Raw genomic sequence first — 17,531 nt, 5'->3', positions numbered from 1 at the left:
AAGGAAAAGCGAAGCGGTATCGAGACCTTGTAAAGTTACAGTGGGATCAGTGGTGAGATCATGTTACTACAAGCGCGAGGGCATTGCAGGTGCCCTTGGGTCGTTTGGAGAGACGAGGTAATGGATCCGGAGTGTGTGCTTTCGAGTAGAAAGCGCCACTTTTTGCCAGGGTGGCCAAGGGATTAGTGCAAAGAGTAGGCTTTGCAAAGCTACATTGTCCAGCAGAGCAAAGCTAGAGCGAAGCTAGAGCGGCTCAACGATGTGTGCGGCTGAGGTGGAGTGATGCTCTTCGTGTGGGCGCTGCTGTAGCGTCGGATGCGGATGCCACTGTCTAAGCTTCAGACGCAGGCGCAGGCGCTGCTTCGGCTTCTGACTTGGACTCTGCCTCATTGTGAGGTGCTGCATCACCATTCTCTTTGGCGGGTTCACCAGCGCGCTCCGCAGCCTCTGACTTGGGAGCGTCTCCAGCCGCCATGATGGCCCCCCATTTAGCGCACAACGTCTCCGCTCGGTCCTTAAAGTGGAACTCATCGTCGCGTGGGATGTCGGCCAACTGCATCACCCTCTTCATCACCTTGCCGATCTTGGTGGAGCGCAAATGCTCCGCCGTCATGCCGTCGTACTCTTCGATTGTGCTGAACGTGGCATCTGCTGATGGCATATCCTCGGCATTGATGGTACCGTCTCTGCCGAGGAACACCTTTTGCACCTTGTGTCGCCACTCTTTGACCTTCTTGGTCTCGGGATCCCGCGACTCTTCCGACTTGTCCTCGCCATTCGTAGCAGAGACAGCCTTGCTGACGGGCTTCTCTGGTTTGCTCTTGGCGGCTTCTGATGCCTTGGTCTTCTTGCGCTTGTCTGCGCTCTCACGAACCTTGCCCGTCTCGGCAGCACGTTTCCTCTTCTTGCTCGATGGTTCGCCATCCTCATCGCCTTCTTCTTCGAGCTGATCCTCATTTTCCTCTTCCTCCTCCGCGGCGTCTAGCAAGGACTGCTCGTACCGATGCACAATGGTGTTCTGCTCTTCATTCCAGGATTGAGGGTCGCGTGCGATCTCGTAGGCCTGTCGCAGATCACCCTTTTTCCGATTCGGTCCGGCAAGGAAAGAGTCGATCTTGTCCTTGTTTAGCAATTCGAGGTCCTTGGAGAAAGCCCAGTGATAGTCAGCGGCGGGAAAGAAGCGAATGGTGTAGAGATCGCGGTGCTTGGCGACCGGTCGTTCCTTCAAAACGGCTGAGGGCACGTTTTCGTCGGCCATAACAATGCCTGGCCATGCAGGGAACCCACGGACCTTGGCGAGCACGACATCATCAACTTGGCTGTGGGTCAACAGCAGAGGGGCAAGCGGCAAACGACGTCAGCAGTGTCTCTCGCCAAGAAATGTTGCTACTTGTCACAGACTTACAACTTATGCGAGGTGCGGTTAAGCTGAGCCTCCTTGGACTTCTTCTCTGTGCCCGACATTGTTGATGTGGCCGGTGAAATCAGATGAGATTTACGGTTAGGTTGCCAGCGGTCCGGTCTGATGTGCGTAGAAACCAGAGGAAAGCGACAGTATGTAAGCCTGCACCGAGGAAAAGCTTCGGCGGTTAGAGTCTTGTGAAGGCGGCAGGTTCCGCGGAATGCTTGAGACCGGAGGGAACGATTCGGAGCAGACGAAGAAAGCACGTTTGCAAGAGGGGACGGGGGACGGTGGACGATGCGCAAAATGCCTTGCCGAAGGTGGTGGTAGTGAGATGGATGGTCAAGATGGCAAAGGTGGAGCGGTATGAAATGTCAGCTCTGTTGCTGTGGAATATTCACGATTCGCAAGGTCTTCCTGGCGCGCTTTTGCACAGAGTCGTGAGTCGTGAGTCGCGCTCACGAGGGGCCGTGCTCCAATATGCGGTTCCCGATTGGGATCCAGTTGGAGAAATCAATCGCCAATTTCGAGGCCAAGCTTCGTGCTTGGTTTTTCCATCACCAGATTCAGGCGTGATCCAACTCAGTCTAAAGCGCTCGTTCCGGATGAGGGTAAAGAAGCGCGTCGCGACTTAACTTGAATATCCAGCTTGAGGTCACTTTGCAGACTCGATTCACTTCGTGATCGACTGTTTATCGTGCGAGTGAAGCAGCTGAGTCATCGAAATCGGACAGCCGGCGCGGCTTCCATCGCCACAAACATATATATACGCATCCTTCCCTCTCTACACCATCTTAATCCTTTCTTCGAGACACTCCCGGATTTCTCAACCTCCGGGCCTGTCCGGTAATAGCTCCGGTAATTCGATTGCGTCGTTAGGCCTGCAGCTACAATCGAACTCTGGTCATTGGCTTTGGCTGCGCGGGTATAGTGGAGGTTGTTCAAGCGGTTGATCTCTCTCGAGTAACCGGAATAACGCATCGCCCGGGACGAACGTCGACTCACTTTGTCGGTCAATTTCCGACGGGACCTCAGCATCTCGTCCAGGCGTCAACGTGATCGCGCTGAGGCAAACCAGCAACGCCTGACGAGCCCCGGATAGGGAGATAGGAGGCGTTTTCCGCAGCTGGGTTTCGCAAAAACGAGCTGTGTACTTGTTTAGCTTGATCCTGTGATATCGATTTAGCCAACCGAGCTACTGTCGTGCAACAATGAGTAACAAGGTAGTCGTAAGTGTCGTCTGCGTCCTTGACGTCTCGCGGCCTGCAACTCCATAAATTTCTGAACACAAAGCAGATACTAACTCACATTCCCGCTCATGCCTTCGAACCTCGCAGTCCCAATTGTACAGGAGCATCATTGACGATGTTGTCAATAATGTTCGTCAAGACTTCGAGGAGATGGGAATCGAAAAGGAGGTGCTAGAGGAGCTGCAGCGCTCTTGGGAAGCCAAGATCGTCGCAACACAGGTGGCCGAGTTTGAGGGAGCTCCGGCCTTGCCGCCTGCCAAGTCGCGGTCGAGCAAAAAGCAAGAGTCCAAGAACGAGGTCAAGACTGAGGATGACGACGCCAACGGTCAAAATTCCCGCAGCAACGGCGCTGATCAGCATCGTGCCAAGGTGGCCCGTGGAGATGGCTCGACCGATGTCGCAGATGGAGCAGCCGATGGTAAAGGCCAAGACGGTGTGGCTGGATCGGTCAAAGCAGAGGATGATGATGCGGCGGCTGGTCAGAAACGTAAACGCATCAGCGACGATGACGAGATCGGAAGTGATCTGGATGACTCGGACGACGAAGATCTGGACGGCGGCGTCGATGGCGACAACGATGACATGGTGCTTTGCCTGTACGACAAGGTTCAGCGCGTCAAGAACAAGTGGAAGTGTGTGCTTAAGGACGGCGTCGCCTCGATCGATGGTCGAGACTATCTCTTTGCCAAGTGCAATGGTGAATTCGAGTGGTAGGTGTTCTTACATCTGTTGACATTCTCAAGCGCCTCGTTTCGCTCCCCACGTAAGATCTTCCAATCCGTTCCTTCCAAACCCGCCTTATCTGGCAAGAAAATCTCCCAGCATCGTTATCGTCTCGCGCTTTTGTCTTCTTCGTCCACGACCCACATTTGTACATTAGCCTTTCATCTGGTCTCAGCTTTTCAAACACTGAATCATGTCTAACGTTCGCCCCTTGAGTGTTCTATGGTGTGCGAACCAAACGGGGAAAAGATACAGTGAGATAGTGAAGAAGCAATATCTTGATTAGTGGAGATACATTACACAGAGTACAGTGGCCAGTACGAGCCTGACTGTGATTCAGCTAGAGTCAGTATATGGCGCGAGAGACGATGTGCATCAGAGGAGACGCGATGTTAATGGGGAGAGAGAGAGAGAGAGAGGCAGGCTTGTGGAAAAGACGTTGCAAGGCAACCAGATTAAAGATTCATCGTGTCACACAGTGTAAATGTGGGAGAGAGAGAGAACAAGGGAGAAAGTATAGAGAGATTGAAGAGTTCGATTAGACACTGGGACGCTTGGGATCGGTGCCAGTGCCAACAGCACTGCCAGTCGGTGCGGGTGGCTTGTTGACGCGATCGTTGGGGCCAGCGCTGCGATGAGAGTAGTAAGACAGCTGACCACGAAGCACTTCGACCATCTTTGCTGTTGGATCGACGCCCGGTGGGGTAGGTGAGCTGAGCGCACGCTCCAAACGGTCGAGCATCAGAATCATTTCGTCGCGCACTGCCGACTCTGTGAAAGCTCGCGCATCGATAAGTTGATCTGTGAGGAGGCGAATCTGACTTTCAAGGAAAGAAGCGTGTCGGATGATGGCGTCGGTGCGCTCCGAAAGGTCTTCGAAACGGCCCATTGCCTCGGCGCGCTCCATGATAGGCTCGACTGCTCGACGCGCATTCTCGTCGCTTCCAGGCGCAAAAGGTGGACCCATGCCGGCGCCAGCACCAGGACCGCCAGTGGTGATGCCAAGCTGACCTTCCATCTTACCGCCGCGCATGTAGCCGTATTCGTCCGCAGGTATTCCCCTGGGGCCACTGGCGCTGTAGTCTCGCTCGCCGGCGTAGCCACGCATCTCGCGGCGATCCACATATGCGTGACCGTCCATGCGATCGTCGCCGTAGGCGAACTCACGTCCACCTCGATGCCCGCCTGGTCCCATGCCACCCATTATCCGCATTCCGTCGTGTCCAGGTATGGTAGCCAATGGCACTTCGGGAGATGGGGTCGAACTTCCGCCGCTCCTGTCAGCACGCATGTCGGCGCCTCCGATGCTGCCGCGAGGCGAACCTCCCCTCTTCTGCCTCGAGCTCTTGCGCTTGATATCGTGGAGAAGCGCAATCTCGCCGCGGCGGAAACTTGGATGTCTAAACTCCCACACCTGCACTTCGTCCGTCGGATTTCCCTGGTACGAGTGGTTCACTTTGTGGAATCCGTACATGTTGAGCTGACGCACAAACGACTGCCAGTTGGAATGCTTGAACCAGTTCGGAAGCACTAACCGCGAGAATTCGGCGGGGTTGGCGACGCTGAAGACGGTGCCAGAAGAACCCCAGCTGATCAGATCGGCAATGGAAGGATCCTCGAGCATTGAGTAGAGCTTGCTGACGAAGCTGGGTTGTTGCTTTCCGCCAGGTCCTCCTCCAGCACCAGGCAACCCGGCGAGAGCTGGGTGAATCATAGGTGGATTTCCGTATGACGTCGAAGGGGTTGGGCTTGGGTGGTGGTGCATGAGTGGAGTGCGACTGGGTGGCAGCGCATAGTTGCCGTACGACGGACCATGAAAAGGAATGCTGCGACGAGGAGAGCTGGCATAGGCACCTCCCATAACGCCATCTTCTCGCGCACGATGGCCGAGTCCTTCGTGCTCCAGCGAAGCGAAGCCGGGCAACCTCGGTGGCGGCGAAGAAGGGCGGTTTCGGAAGCCTGGCGGAAGATTCGGATGATCGCCCGCTCCAGGGGGCGGCATACGCGTGGTCGACGAGTTGTATTCCATCTTGCCCTCCATCGCGAAACGACCGCGAGACTCGCGATCCGCCTCTCCTCCGTATCGCTCACCGACCAGACCACCAATGTGACGCCCATCCTCTCTCACCCCTGGTCCGGGATCGTATCGGCTGGGATGGGGTCGTTCGAATTCGTAGCGACGCGGCTCTTGCGCTCCGCCCGAGTCAATGCCTTGACGTCCACGATGCTGTTGATGCTGTTGCTGTTGCTGTTGCTGTTGCTGTTGCTGTTGCTGTTGCTGTTGCTGTTGCTGTTGCTGTTGCTGTTGCTGTTGCTGTTGCTGTTGCTGTTGCTGTTGCTGTTGCTGTTGCTGTTGCTGTTGCTGCTGTTGGTGATATCGTGAGTCGAGGTTCGCAGACGCGCTTCTACCAGCCCAATGAGCATGATGAGCTGCTGCAGAGGACGATCGGCTGATGCTTTCTGGGCCAGATCCTTTGCGCTCAAACTTTGGCTCGTCGGATTCGCCGCGCGGACGTTTTGTCGTGTCTTCAGACTCTTCCAATTCATCGAGTTCTTCTTCGGCCGTTCCGCGAGATGCCAATGCCGGCTCGTATCGCGGTCGTTTGCGATCTGGACTTGCAGGTGGTGGTTGCGACGCGGATGCCTCCGACTTGACGGGTCGTTGCATGTCTCTTGGAACCGCCTGACTGTGGTGTGCTCGAGGCGAGCTGGCCGTCATAGATGGCCCGAGCCCGCTAGCTTGTCGTTCGGTGCTCATCATAGCAGCCTCCAGGGCAAGCGTCGGAACAATGAATCCGACGCGGCCGAGTTAAGAAAGCGGTTCAGGTGCGGTGTACGACCGCAGAGATCTGATGACTGGGCGAGGAAGACTCTTCTTAATTGAGATGAAATCTGTTTGCTGATTGTTGTCGTCGACTTATCACGAGGTGCTATTCGCAGCAGGTGCGATCAATGCGCATCAAAGCAGATTGTCAAGGTTGTTCAAGGCGTCGCTGAGAAGATCCGTTTTGGAGCAAAAGCTTCAGTTTCAGCTCGCGCAAGATGAAACGTGTGCGCTGGTCTGTTGTTGGTGTAATGCGAAGCACTTGCGAATCCAGGGTTGCAGCGAAGCAGCGGGATGAAAGATGCTACAGCAGTGGGAAAGATTCGACTTGTCCTCTTTTTTTTGCTGTGCTCAGCCTGATTTAAGGTGCCCTGCTAGCTTATGGTCGTTCCTACTCTGATCTGCTTGCTGGCCTAGGTGGGCGCACGATTTGCTGCTTGCCCTGATAGGCCAATGAGAGTGACGGACGTTTTCGTCTGGGTTTCGGTGGGTGGGCGTTGACCGGCAGATGGGCAAGCCAAAATGAAGGGATTGCGGCTCGGGGCGGTGGGCTACTCGAAAGCAAATGTCAGACTGGCGTGTGTAGATCCGTAGGGATGAAGATGCACGCCCGACGCGATAGGCTTTGCAGAACAATGATGGCCCTTACCGGCGGTCGGACCCTGCTCTGTGTGGGCTGAGTTGTGTCAGGACGAAGCAATTCGGCGCTGATATCCAATGCTGCAGCGGACTGATCCAAAAAAATCCAAGCAAGCGAAACCAAATATGAGCAAGATGCAGGGATGCTTTAAAGGAGTTCTTGTTCGTTGAGGCTATGACAACAACGTGACGGCCTGACTTTGGTTGGTACCTGTGCAGTACCAGAACGATGCACGTGGGTACGGGATGGACCAAGCGGCTTTCGTTTAGTAAAGGAGGGGAGGGTCGTTTTCGAGCTTCGGTCGGAGGGACTCGTGCGTATATGAAGCAGGTGGGAGGTGGTGGATGATGTGGTCGTTAGTGAGGGCGCAGAAGGCGGAGACAGCTCGGACAAGGATGTGCAGCGGGCTGTCAATGGTGGTAAGTAGAAAAGGTGGGCGACGAGATGGAAGGTGGATGAGAGAAACACAGAAAGGAAGGAAAAACTAGGATCCGAGCCGAGCCACCAGATCCTCCGCAAAGGTGAGGAACAGAAACGAGGCTTAAGTCTAGAACCAAAGGGGAGCTGACAGGCGAAAGGACGAGATCCAGCAGATCAGCCCTATTTTTCTCTGAACGGCAATGCGAAGGCACAGATTCATGGGTGATGCTGGTATTCACAAGAGGGGCACGCCATCAGCCAAAGCGCAACGGAGGGGGGAGACAGCTGAATTGAGAGAGCCGAAAGGGGCCGGTTGAGTGAAAAACAGTGCAACACAGAGGAGGGATGAAGGAGGGTCATTGGTGCGTTGGTGCGTTGGCTGGTGGTCGACTGAATCAGGGTCAAAAGACGGTGTCATAAGTTGAAGTTGGGTTCGGGTTGCATTGCCACGGCACTGGTTGTCAGCTGTGCGTTCCATCGATTGCTGCCAACAAGCACGAATCTGGCTGTACACGATGCTGAACTTTTCATGCGGCATGCGACAATGAATGCGGGCAAGAGGCGTGGTGTACACAAAAAGAGAGAAAGGCGGCCACGAGGCTTTTGAGTTCGAGGTTCATTTGTCAGAGCAAACGGAGGGGTTGTTCGGCAAACATTATCGGGCTGAGGCTGCAGCTCAAGCCACAACTCCTGGCTCGGGAAGGTGAGATGGGGGATGCAGTGCCGAGCTTCCAAGAACGACTCACGACTACAATTCAAGAACCGGAAAACAAATTGAATGCCTCACGCAAGTTGCGAGCTAAGCGAGACACTGAGTCCAACCCACGCATAGCGGTGTAAACGAGAGCCCACACTCAAGAAGCAGATTCAGCCGACGAGCTGGAGTCGCGAGGTGGAGCGGAAAGAGGTACAATAACATGGAACAAAACGGCCAACAGTTAGCTAACGGCAAAGCAAACCCGGAAGGGCTTGAAGCGGAAGCGCAAAGCATGCGCGTGGCCAATGACCCGAAGCGCGCATAGTTGGAGCGGTGCGTCACAACTTGCTGGAACCGGAAAAATGTGAGGAGCCGCGGAGAGTGAAAAAGCCAAGAATGGTGGAAGTGCAGGAAAAAAACCCCCCAAAAATCAGAAAAATATAAATTAAAAGATCAGGCTGGCCCTGGCAGAGCGTCGAGTTAGCAGACAGCCAGGCCCCACAAGCGAGACATTCAGAATGTAGTTCTATGAATGATAAATTGAGAGACAGCATAAAGTGGTTTAGCAAGGCCGACGACGACGAGGTGAGGATAGCGGAAGTGGAGGAAGAAGTGGAGGAAGAGGTAGAAGCAGAAGCAGAAGCAGAAGCAGAAGCAGAAGCAGAAGCAGAAGCAGAAGCAGAAGCAGAAGCAGAAGCAGAAGCAGAAGCAGAAGCAGAAGCAGAAGCAGAAGCAGAAGCAGAAGCAGAAGCAAAAGTAGAAGTAGAAGCAGAAGCAGAAGCAAAAGTAGAACTAGAGAAGCAGTAGTAGACCAGGGAACGATCATCGTGGACAGCCGGACGAGTTAAAGAAGCGTGGACGCGGATCCGAGTGAGAGAAACCAAGAAGAAGAGCATGTGTCCACTGCAAGAGAAATTCATGGAAGTGGCTGAGTTCCGGATAGATTGGCATCTCTACAACAGGATGCGGCGCTCGATGCTAGGACGAAACTCTGGAATGCTATTCCGAGCGAAGCGAGCTGTATCATCCGCACTCGTGCTACACCGCGATGTCTGCTCCAATGCCTGCTATTTCCCCGAGAGAAAAGGGGACGACGACCACAGCAGCGGCACGCGCGGCTGAAAGTGGACTGACAAAGTGGACTGACTAACTAACTTAAGAAGTTTCCAACGGATGCCGAATCCCGAGTCAGGAACCAAAACTAGACAGGAAAATGTCGAACGCCAAGGGACGCGCCAGCAGAAATCATGCAACGCTTCCACGAGATGCAGAACCATGAATATACAGTAAATTACGCACCACAGATAAGCAGAACGGCATAAAGAAAAATCGAAAAAATGGTTCAGCCGAAGTGCACTTGCAGGTCCCTTGCGCACAGCTGGATTTTACTGTACGGCCAAAATAATACAAAACAGCAATTTGAAAAATGCATTCGGAGTGGGGGCGGATCGAGCGGAGAATGTCAGAAAGCACAAGCCGAGGCTAACCGAGGCTTGTTGGTGACATTTTCGAGTCAACAAATCGCTTTGGCAATCGTGAAACTTATTCTTGTTTCATTGACCAACTTGGTTGTTGTTGTTGTGTGTGTGTGTGTTTTTGTTTTTTTTTGTTCTGAACATCGAAGAACAGCACAAGCCCACCTCACCTTGTCTGAAAGACAGTGACGTACTTTGTCTGTGTGCCTACTCGCAAGCGAAACTGTCACTGGCAAGTTGTCTGAGATGACACTTGCTACATTTGCTAATTTCATCTCCAAACTGGGATATCGTCAACTGAAGGCACAAGCGCGGACCAGGTCCATGAGTTCTTCTGACCCTCAGCAGACCCAGGCACCTATGAAAGCTCGGAAGTAGTGAGGCGGAGACAGGAAAGGCGAGAGGTCCAGACAAAGTGTTTACTGCATGGTGCAGAAGAACGATGAGAGATTAAATAAGGTACCAACATGACAGATCAATTTAAGCAGCGGCTCCTTTCGCAAACCGACGTTATGCACATCAGCACATCAAAACATTGTACATACTGAGCTTGGACTCTGATCGAGTGTCTACTGTATGTCCGAAACGTTTGGCAGGACGCAGCTATCTGTGCTCACCGCACTACTGTTATCCGCCCGCACTTTCCTGGCATCGGTGGTTTCGTTGCCGAAATGAAGCTAAACGAAACGAAACAAGGAGAGGCAAGCTTGGATATGTGGTGGGCTCACGCATCAGTTTTGCGCCACTGCGTAGTTTTGTCAAACAGACAAGCGGATCGAAAGCGACGGAACCTTGCCCCACCGTTGGGTCAAGTCACCGTGTAAGGATACCCTTCGGCAGAGTCGCGCCTCGATATCGACATTGAGGGCGTTCCTGCCTAGAAAGATATGAGACACTGAGTATCGAATCGGTAGCTGCATCCAAGATTGGAAGCCGAGAACCGAAGACGGAGCAACTATTCGGTACAACAATTTGCTGTGAGGCTTCGCGCTTCGATTCAAATATACCCTTGCAGCGCGGGATCAAATGATGAAACAGTTGGATGCGAAACGGCCACAGTCTCATAGCAGACTCGCAGCGGAAGTGCATAAAAAAAGTCGGGCGTGGATGCGCAGTCACGTCGGACCCTCGCTTATTTCGTTCGCGTGGTTAGCGCATTGGCCCGACTGCTTTTCCCTGGTAGGTTCGAATCGTGAATCTTGAATTGAATTTTTTACAGGATGTGGTCGGCACCTGTCGAGCTGACGAAGATCGAGAATTCATGCACGATTCTAACTCCGCTCGATTCGACATTCATGATTCACGATTGTTGACGTCTTGCCTTTTGCCCGCCCTCGAAATGGTTATCTGCTGGCAGGGTTCTTAATTCCGCTCTTTACAGCCAGCGTGCATGTGGGATGTTGAAGCAAAGATCCAGATACCGTGTGCGATTCACGAATCTGCTGATCGCGAAGCTCCCTGCCAATCTCCGAAACCACGAATCATGCCCTTGGCGCAAAGCTCTCAGCATCACACGACACCGTGGCTTAGCCTACTCTGTTTTGGCTGGGATGACTCATCCAGGGCGTTTGTTATCAATCGTGAATGTCAGCGTCAAAAATTCGGCGCAACTTGTACCCAGTCTTGATCCATTTGCAATACAGTACCTGCAGCTGCATTCCACCGTTTCATGATTGTATGCAACGTCGCGCGATGCCGCAGCCTCTCTGACGTTCAAATCGAGCTTCTCGCTTTACTTGTGTGAACTTGTACAAGCCGCCTCTTGGAGACCACAGATGCCATTTCTTTGTTAGAAAACAATATCTGTTCCAGTGCCAGATCGAGGCAGCTTTTCGACTCCATGCTACTCCAGCAAAGCTCTGTTGAGCGCAGAACAAGAGAGCTCAAGTCCCGAATTGGTGCTGATTGAGAGATGGCGATCTCTACTAGAATGAAAATCCCCTTCTCTCTCTCTCTCTCTCTCTATTACGCACACGCACACGCGCATCAACCGACGTACACACAATTGGACGAAGCTAGCAGGTCGCTACTCATGCTGTCGTGGAGCCAGCGTAGCTTGTTGGTACGATCCTCTTGTATCTTGCGATAAAGACTATAAGAATATCATGACTCGCTGGATATACAATGCACAGTCCTTCTGTGCAAATCGGAAAATAGATGTCCCGATCTGTTATGATGTTCCATTTCCGCGGGATGGCTGTTTTTTAGGTTACGATTCGTTAACGATTCTTCCTAGACAATCACAGATTGTACCAGCAATGATTCCCCCAGAGTAGCGCTGCCCACGCTGATTCGAAGAAAGCAGACGAAATACTTAGGACTAGCGAATGGTGATGCAATTCTGCATGCTCGTCAATTCTAGCAGCTTAACCAACCTTCTTGCTTTCCATTCTGCCCATGGAAGAAACGGGCCGAACAACCAAGTTTCTGACAGAGTTTTAAGACCTTCGGAGATAAACGCGTCGAGAAGCTCGAAATTGTAAGCCAGAGTTACGAACGTTATGCGTTTCGGCTGAAAGCAAGCATGTCCATGCTGACCTGCTAAACAACGGCAAATCCAGAGTAAGCACGCTACTGCCAATGCAAGCGACCTTGTACGGATGTTCGGATCGAGACAACTGCAGACGTGTCCCGCCTTGTTGCAATTCCAAAGTCGTTTGCTCTTTATTGCTGAGCGAAGCAATCGCGTTGCACTTAGCGTTAAGCACGCATCAAGAAGCAAGTCAGAGCTTAAGCACTCTGAAAGCGGCTCCTTTGCTGTATTCCAGAAGCAACGTCCTGTCAGGCTCTTGAGATTTTAGCTTTCTGGAAATCCGCTTCTACCGCCTCGCTCGTGACTATCTTTTCGGACTCCGAACTAAAGCCACTCTTTGACCTGATCGAGCCCTTTTCAGTACGTTCTGGTGGGCGTAGAAGGACCTGCTCGCTTCCATTGAAACAGGTGGCGCACTCGCCAATTTCGAATCAGTGCTGAAGTCCCCGGCACTGACCGGTCCAACTGGCGATTGCCATAGACAACACACCGCAAGGTTGGCATGGAAAGTCAAAATAGCGGCTCGAAGTCAAAGGTGATTCCGGCATTCGTGATTCACACTTGCCAAGCTGGTGTGGTCAACGTAGCGCCAGAAGTGTGCAAGCCTTCTTGGCTGGTGCAACGTGCAAATCACGAATCGTGAATCACGACGTGTGCGCTGGAAAGAGTTTACTGTTGTTAGGTCGTGAACTATGTCGGTAGCTGAATCACGTGACTTTGGATTTTTCTTGATCGACCTGTGCGGTTTTCCCTGATCTCCGTTTCTTCCTGCTACATACTCGTGAGATTTTTTCTTTTCTTTTTTTCTTTTCTTTTTGGGCTCCACATCAGCTAGTCTTGTCATACAACTCTCCATCACACTCTGGCACCTTCATCACTGTTCTGAACGCTTTGCCTACGGCGCCTACGGCAATCACGACCCTTAGCTTTTCTCCGTCAACATAGAACAATTTGACAATGGCTTCCATCTTCCAGCAGGCTTCCAAGGCCGCCAAGGGCAAGCGCAAAGCAGACGCACACGACGAGGATGCGGTTGCTGCCCCCATTCGTCGAAACAAGCAGAGGGTTCTGATGCTGCCATCTCGTGGCGTCACCTCTCGCATGCGTCACCTCATCAACGACCTCGAGTCACTCATGCCGCATGCAAAGAAGGACTCTAAGCTCGACTCGAAATCTCAGTTGCACCTGCTCAACGAGCTAGCAGAGCTTAACAACTGCAACAACGCCCTCTATTTTGAAGCTCGAAAGCGCGAGGATTTGTACATGTGGGCGTCCAAAACGCCCAACGGTCCCTCCGCCAAGTTTCAAGTGCAGAACATCCACACGATGGACGAGCTCAAGATGACTGGCAACTGCCTAAAAGGCTCGAGACCCATCCTCTCGTTCGACAAGGAATTTGACGAAAAGCCGCACTGGACATTGGTCAAGGAGATGTTTACTCAGATGTTTGGCGTGCCCAAGGGCGCACGTAAAGCAAAACCTTTTGTCGACCACGTCATCTCATTTTCGATTGTCGACAACAAGATCTGGTTTCGCAACTACCAGATTGTCGAGTCCGACCCAGGTGCGACGGCGATGGCCAAGGTGGAAGAGGCACAGGATGGAAAGAAGAAGGCAGGTGGCGCTAAGGATGCATCAAGGCAGCCCAAACTAGTAGAAATCGGTCCTCGAATGGTACTGTCGCCCATTCGCGTCTTTGAAGGTAGCTTTGGCGGTGCCACTGTCTTTGAAAACCCCGAGTACATTTCACCGAATGCCATCCGTCACATGGTCCGAAAGCAGAAGGGCAACAAATACGCAGACCGTGTCAACCAGCAAGAGTCTTTCCGAACAAAGAAGGACCGTCTCAAGCCACGCGAGGATGCACTCAGCCGCAACAAAGTGTTTGCTTGAGCATAAAAACAAGAAGCATCCCACACTTTCATAGCTCACTTGTGCTCGCTTACAACCCGTGTACTGTCTCGGCATAGCAAGCATAGGCAGTCTCGAAGTGGAGCTATTCGTAGCAGCTAATTCAAGCTCCCCTTGGCCAATTGTACCGATACCAGCTTTATTTTCCACCTGCATTTCCAAAAACTCCTTGTTAGCATCTCCATCTCAGCACTGTTCATTGCAGTTCATCGATCCGTGTGAATCAGACATCTGCTCGTGACCAACGTGCGAATGGTGAGGAACACACCGAAAAGGTGTGCTTCAGTAACGAGTATCGTAGGTGCTGCTTGTTGGTGAGCCTGAAAAGATCGCGTGAAGAAACGCAAATTTGAATCGTGAATCACGAATTGAGAACGGACGACGAGCCAGAAAGAGACACAGCAGCGAACGGGCCCTGGAAGAACTTGAGCCAAAGTCCAACAACACGCGAGTCCAAAATTCCACGTTCGGTGCAGGCTGCAGATCATACGAGAATAGTTGCAACCACTTCTGCGCATCATCTGGCTTTCTTTCCTTCCTATCGGTCATCATCGACGTACATCTCTAGCAGCATCACCACTGTCTCTACTCGGTTCGCCATGTCGTCGACTATCTACCAAGCGACGTGTTCGGCACCCGTCAACATCGCTGTCATCAAGTACTGGGGAAAGAAGGACACCACCCTCATTCTTCCTACCAACGACAGTCTGTCAGTCACCCTGGATCAGGACCATCTGCGATCCGTCACCACTGCTCGTGCCGATGCTAGCTTCGGCTCTCAGGATCGCTTGTGGCTGAACGGCGAAGAGGAGGCCATCAAGGCAGACGGTCGCCTGCGCAGGTGCATCGACGAGATGAGAAAGCTCCGACAGGCCAAGGAGTCCAAGGACAGCAATCTTGCCAAGGTAAGGTTACAATGCACAGCTCGATTCGAGACAGAACTTGCACTGACTGATTTGAAGTGGATATTGTTTGTACAACCCTTGCTCGACAGCTTTCGGAATGGGCCGTTCACGTGTGCTCAGAGAACAACTTCCCCACAGCCGCAGGACTTGCATCATCCGCCTCTGGTTTCGCCGCACTCATCGCTTCGCTTGCAGCGCTTTATGAATTGCAACCCGAAGTGTCGAGCTCTGAGCTCTCGCGCATTGCCCGTCAGGGCAGTGGATCTGCTTGTCGTTCGCTCTTCGGAGGTTACGTTGCCTGGCAGGGTGGAGAGCACCCTTCTGGCCAGGACAGTCTCGCCGTCCAAGTAGCGCCCCAATCGCACTGGCCAGACCTTCAGGCCCTGATTTGTGTTGTCAGTGATGCCAAAAAGGGCACCCCATCGACTGCTGGTATGCAACGCACCGTCCAGACCTCCCCGCTTCTGCAACACCGTATCAAGGAGGTCGTACCGCAACGTATGATCAAGATCTCCGAAGCGATCCAGAAGCAAGACTTTAACACCTTTGCCGAAATCACCATGGCCGACTCGAACAACTTCCACGCATGCTGCCTCGACACGGCACCGCCCATCTTTTACATGAACGACGTCAGCCGTGCCATTGTGCAGCTCGTCGAGGAGCTTAACCGCGCCAACGAAGCCGACGGAAAGGGCAAGTTGGTGGCTTACACCTACGATGCCGGCCCGAACGCTGTTCTCTACGCTCCCAAGGACAACATGCCGCGCATCCTGCAAACAATTCGCCACTATTTCCCCAACGCGGACTTCGACGACACCTTCGATCTGTTGGGCAAGGGTGTCAATGCTTCGCATCGAGGCGCTCAGGAGGCTCGTGGTTTGCCCGAGTCGCTGCCTAGCTCGTTTCACGCCAACGTGATTCCCGTGCACGAGGCTGGCGCTGTTCGCCGTCTGATTCACACCCAGGTGGGTGATGGGCCACGCGTGCTCGAGCGTGGTGTGGGCAAGGAGTCGTTGCTCAACGAGAACGGCGAACCTATCCGTTTGCAGCGTGCTAAGCGCGCATAGGTACCGTCCCTGTTTACAGGCGCTCCACACACGAACAAGGATGGCCGACACACGTATTGACTGACGGCGTTGGATTGAAATCATGATTACTATGATACAGGTGCAGAGAGCTTGTTTTGCGAAAGAACTGTGCGAATCGTGGACATGAGAGGAGCGTGCAAGGTCAGTTGGGCCTGCTGCCAAGACCGTGGTAGACCAAAAGACGTATGCTTGAGTGTGCTTACCTTTTTCCAACCCCTCTCGGAAAGCGTCCGTGTCGATTCCGTGCGTTCGGGTCAGCCGAGACTCGTCAACGAGCTTGAGTTTGGCCGCATCGGCGCAGTCGTACGCATCCTCATTTGGCTCTACCAGTCGTTCCTCCCTCTCCAGTGCTCTGAGCAAAGGATTCTTGACGACATTGTCCACCCATGGCCCTCTATAGATTTGCAGCAGAACACCTTTCAGGCTCATACCGCCCGTGCCTGGGATACCGCCGCCCGTGCCGAACGATGAGCGGCCCGATAGAGCTGCGGAAGCGTTGCCGATCGAGTATCCCTCGCTGTTGCGGCTGGGTATTGTCGAAGGTGGCGGGACCGGATCGGTTAGAATGACGAAAGTATACATGGTGGGTGTGTGTAGATGCGCAAGGGTATATGTGGAAGTGGTGAAGCTGTTGAAAGTCTCGGATCTGTGATGAAAAGCCATTAGTAGTGTCAGCCAGTAGTCGGAACAGTCTCTGATCGGCGATCATCAGGATGGAACTCACTCTCCTCCGATCTTGCGCACCATATTGCGAAGTGAGAAAACGACACCGTAGACCAGCTTAGCTTCTTCATCAAATGGCAGAAGATCCGAAGCCGGAGCGTCAATGACAGCACCTGTTGTTGCGCTTCTCTGCTGCACTGCTGGCCGAGCAGCCGATGGTTGTCCAGATATTTCGCGAACTTGGCTAGAGGTTGAAGCTACTGTTCGAGTTACATTAGGAAGCAACGGCTCTCCTGGACGACGAGGAGCCAGCGGCGCTTCGCTGGCAGCGATGCTCGGTGCGCTTGTTGTTGCTCGTTGAATTGATGCTCCCAACGATGCGAACCCCGAGATTTGTGTCACAGTTGGACTCATAGGACCACCTGACCCTGATGAAGCAGCAGCGTGCATATGAGACCAGTCTTGGTGATAGATGGCATTGCAATGGCGATCAAAGACCCAAAACGAGTAGACCTGCATCATTGAACGAGAAAGAAGATGATCAGTACAAATCGCTTGCGCGAGATCAAGGTAGCGCGTCACTCACCCGCGCCATGGTGACAAAGGGAGATTTAAATGTTGCGGTGATGCGGTCCGATCCGCCTAGAAGCCAATGTTGGTGTAAGGTTGATGCCGAGAGGAGGAAAGGCGAAGCATCTTCACATCTTCTGTCTCGGTAGGTCCGAGCGTCGTGCCACCCAATTTTCGAGGTTGCGCAGCTTGGAGCTGTGACGCGTAGGGAAAATCACGAATAGTTCACGAGTGGTGAGTGGTGAGTGATTCCGTGATTCACGATTGTGACTTATTCTCTTCAGGCTGAGCACTTTTCTTCTCGAGCAACGTCAATCCCTTCCATCACCCAACGACACGCCCCTTTACATTCGATCAATCTGACCTGATAGCAGCGCATAAAGGTATCGTCGTGACAGGATCGAACTGATCGTAGAATCAGCCGTCAAAT

General features: G+C 53.0%; 7 protein-coding genes across 7 annotated transcripts; 3 read left to right on the top strand and 4 right to left on the bottom strand.

Moving 5' to 3' along the window:
- Positions 1-331: 331 nt before the first annotated feature.
- On the bottom strand, positions 332-1,464 carry UMAG_05184 (uncharacterized protein; the record flags this gene model as incomplete). Its single annotated transcript, XM_011389931.1, has 2 exons — positions 332-1,319; positions 1,406-1,464. 2 exons carry the CDS (start codon positions 1,462-1,464, stop codon positions 332-334), a joined length of 1,047 nt encoding a protein of 348 aa, XP_011388233.1.
- Positions 1,465-2,613: 1,149 nt separating this feature from the next.
- UMAG_05183 (transcription initiation factor IIA large subunit) lies at positions 2,614-3,366 on the top strand (the record flags this gene model as incomplete). The annotated part of the gene is made up of 2 exons (XM_011389930.1): positions 2,614-2,631; positions 2,740-3,366. 2 exons carry the CDS (start codon positions 2,614-2,616, stop codon positions 3,364-3,366), a joined length of 645 nt encoding a protein of 214 aa, XP_011388232.1.
- A 547-nt stretch (positions 3,367-3,913) lies between these two features.
- On the bottom strand, positions 3,914-6,133 carry UMAG_05182 (uncharacterized protein; the record flags this gene model as incomplete). The annotated part of the gene is made up of 1 exon (XM_011389929.1): positions 3,914-6,133. The coding sequence occupies one exon, from the start codon at positions 6,131-6,133 to the stop codon at positions 3,914-3,916; it is 2,220 nt and encodes a 739-aa protein (XP_011388231.1).
- Positions 6,134-8,294: 2,161 nt separating this feature from the next.
- Positions 8,295-8,876, bottom strand: UMAG_10193 (uncharacterized protein; the record flags this gene model as incomplete). The annotated part of the gene is made up of 1 exon (XM_011390054.1): positions 8,295-8,876. One exon carries the CDS (start codon positions 8,874-8,876, stop codon positions 8,295-8,297), a length of 582 nt encoding a protein of 193 aa, XP_011388356.1.
- Positions 8,877-12,921: 4,045 nt separating this feature from the next.
- On the top strand, positions 12,922-13,857 carry UMAG_05180 (ribosome biogenesis protein BRX1; the record flags this gene model as incomplete). The annotated part of the gene is made up of 1 exon (XM_011389928.1): positions 12,922-13,857. One exon carries the CDS (start codon positions 12,922-12,924, stop codon positions 13,855-13,857), a length of 936 nt encoding a protein of 311 aa, XP_011388230.1.
- A 617-nt stretch (positions 13,858-14,474) lies between these two features.
- Positions 14,475-15,847, top strand: UMAG_05179 (putative mevalonate pyrophosphate decarboxylase; the record flags this gene model as incomplete). The annotated part of the gene is made up of 2 exons (XM_011389927.1): positions 14,475-14,780; positions 14,870-15,847. The coding sequence occupies 2 exons, from the start codon at positions 14,475-14,477 to the stop codon at positions 15,845-15,847; spliced, it is 1,284 nt and encodes a 427-aa protein (XP_011388229.1).
- Positions 15,848-15,936: 89 nt separating this feature from the next.
- On the bottom strand, positions 15,937-17,126 carry UMAG_05178 (uncharacterized protein; the record flags this gene model as incomplete). Its single annotated transcript, XM_011389926.1, has 4 exons — positions 15,937-15,974; positions 16,072-16,514; positions 16,593-17,044; positions 17,118-17,126. The coding sequence occupies 4 exons, from the start codon at positions 17,124-17,126 to the stop codon at positions 15,937-15,939; spliced, it is 942 nt and encodes a 313-aa protein (XP_011388228.1).
- Positions 17,127-17,531: the final 405 nt, after the last annotated feature.

The sequence above is a fragment of the Mycosarcoma maydis genome, chromosome 4 (genome assembly GCF_000328475.2).
Source record: "Mycosarcoma maydis chromosome 4, whole genome shotgun sequence".
Classification (NCBI taxonomy): Eukaryota; Fungi; Basidiomycota; class Ustilaginomycetes; order Ustilaginales; genus Mycosarcoma; species Mycosarcoma maydis.
Note: the sequence above shows the minus strand (reverse complement) of the source record. Positions and strands in the feature narration are given on the sequence as shown.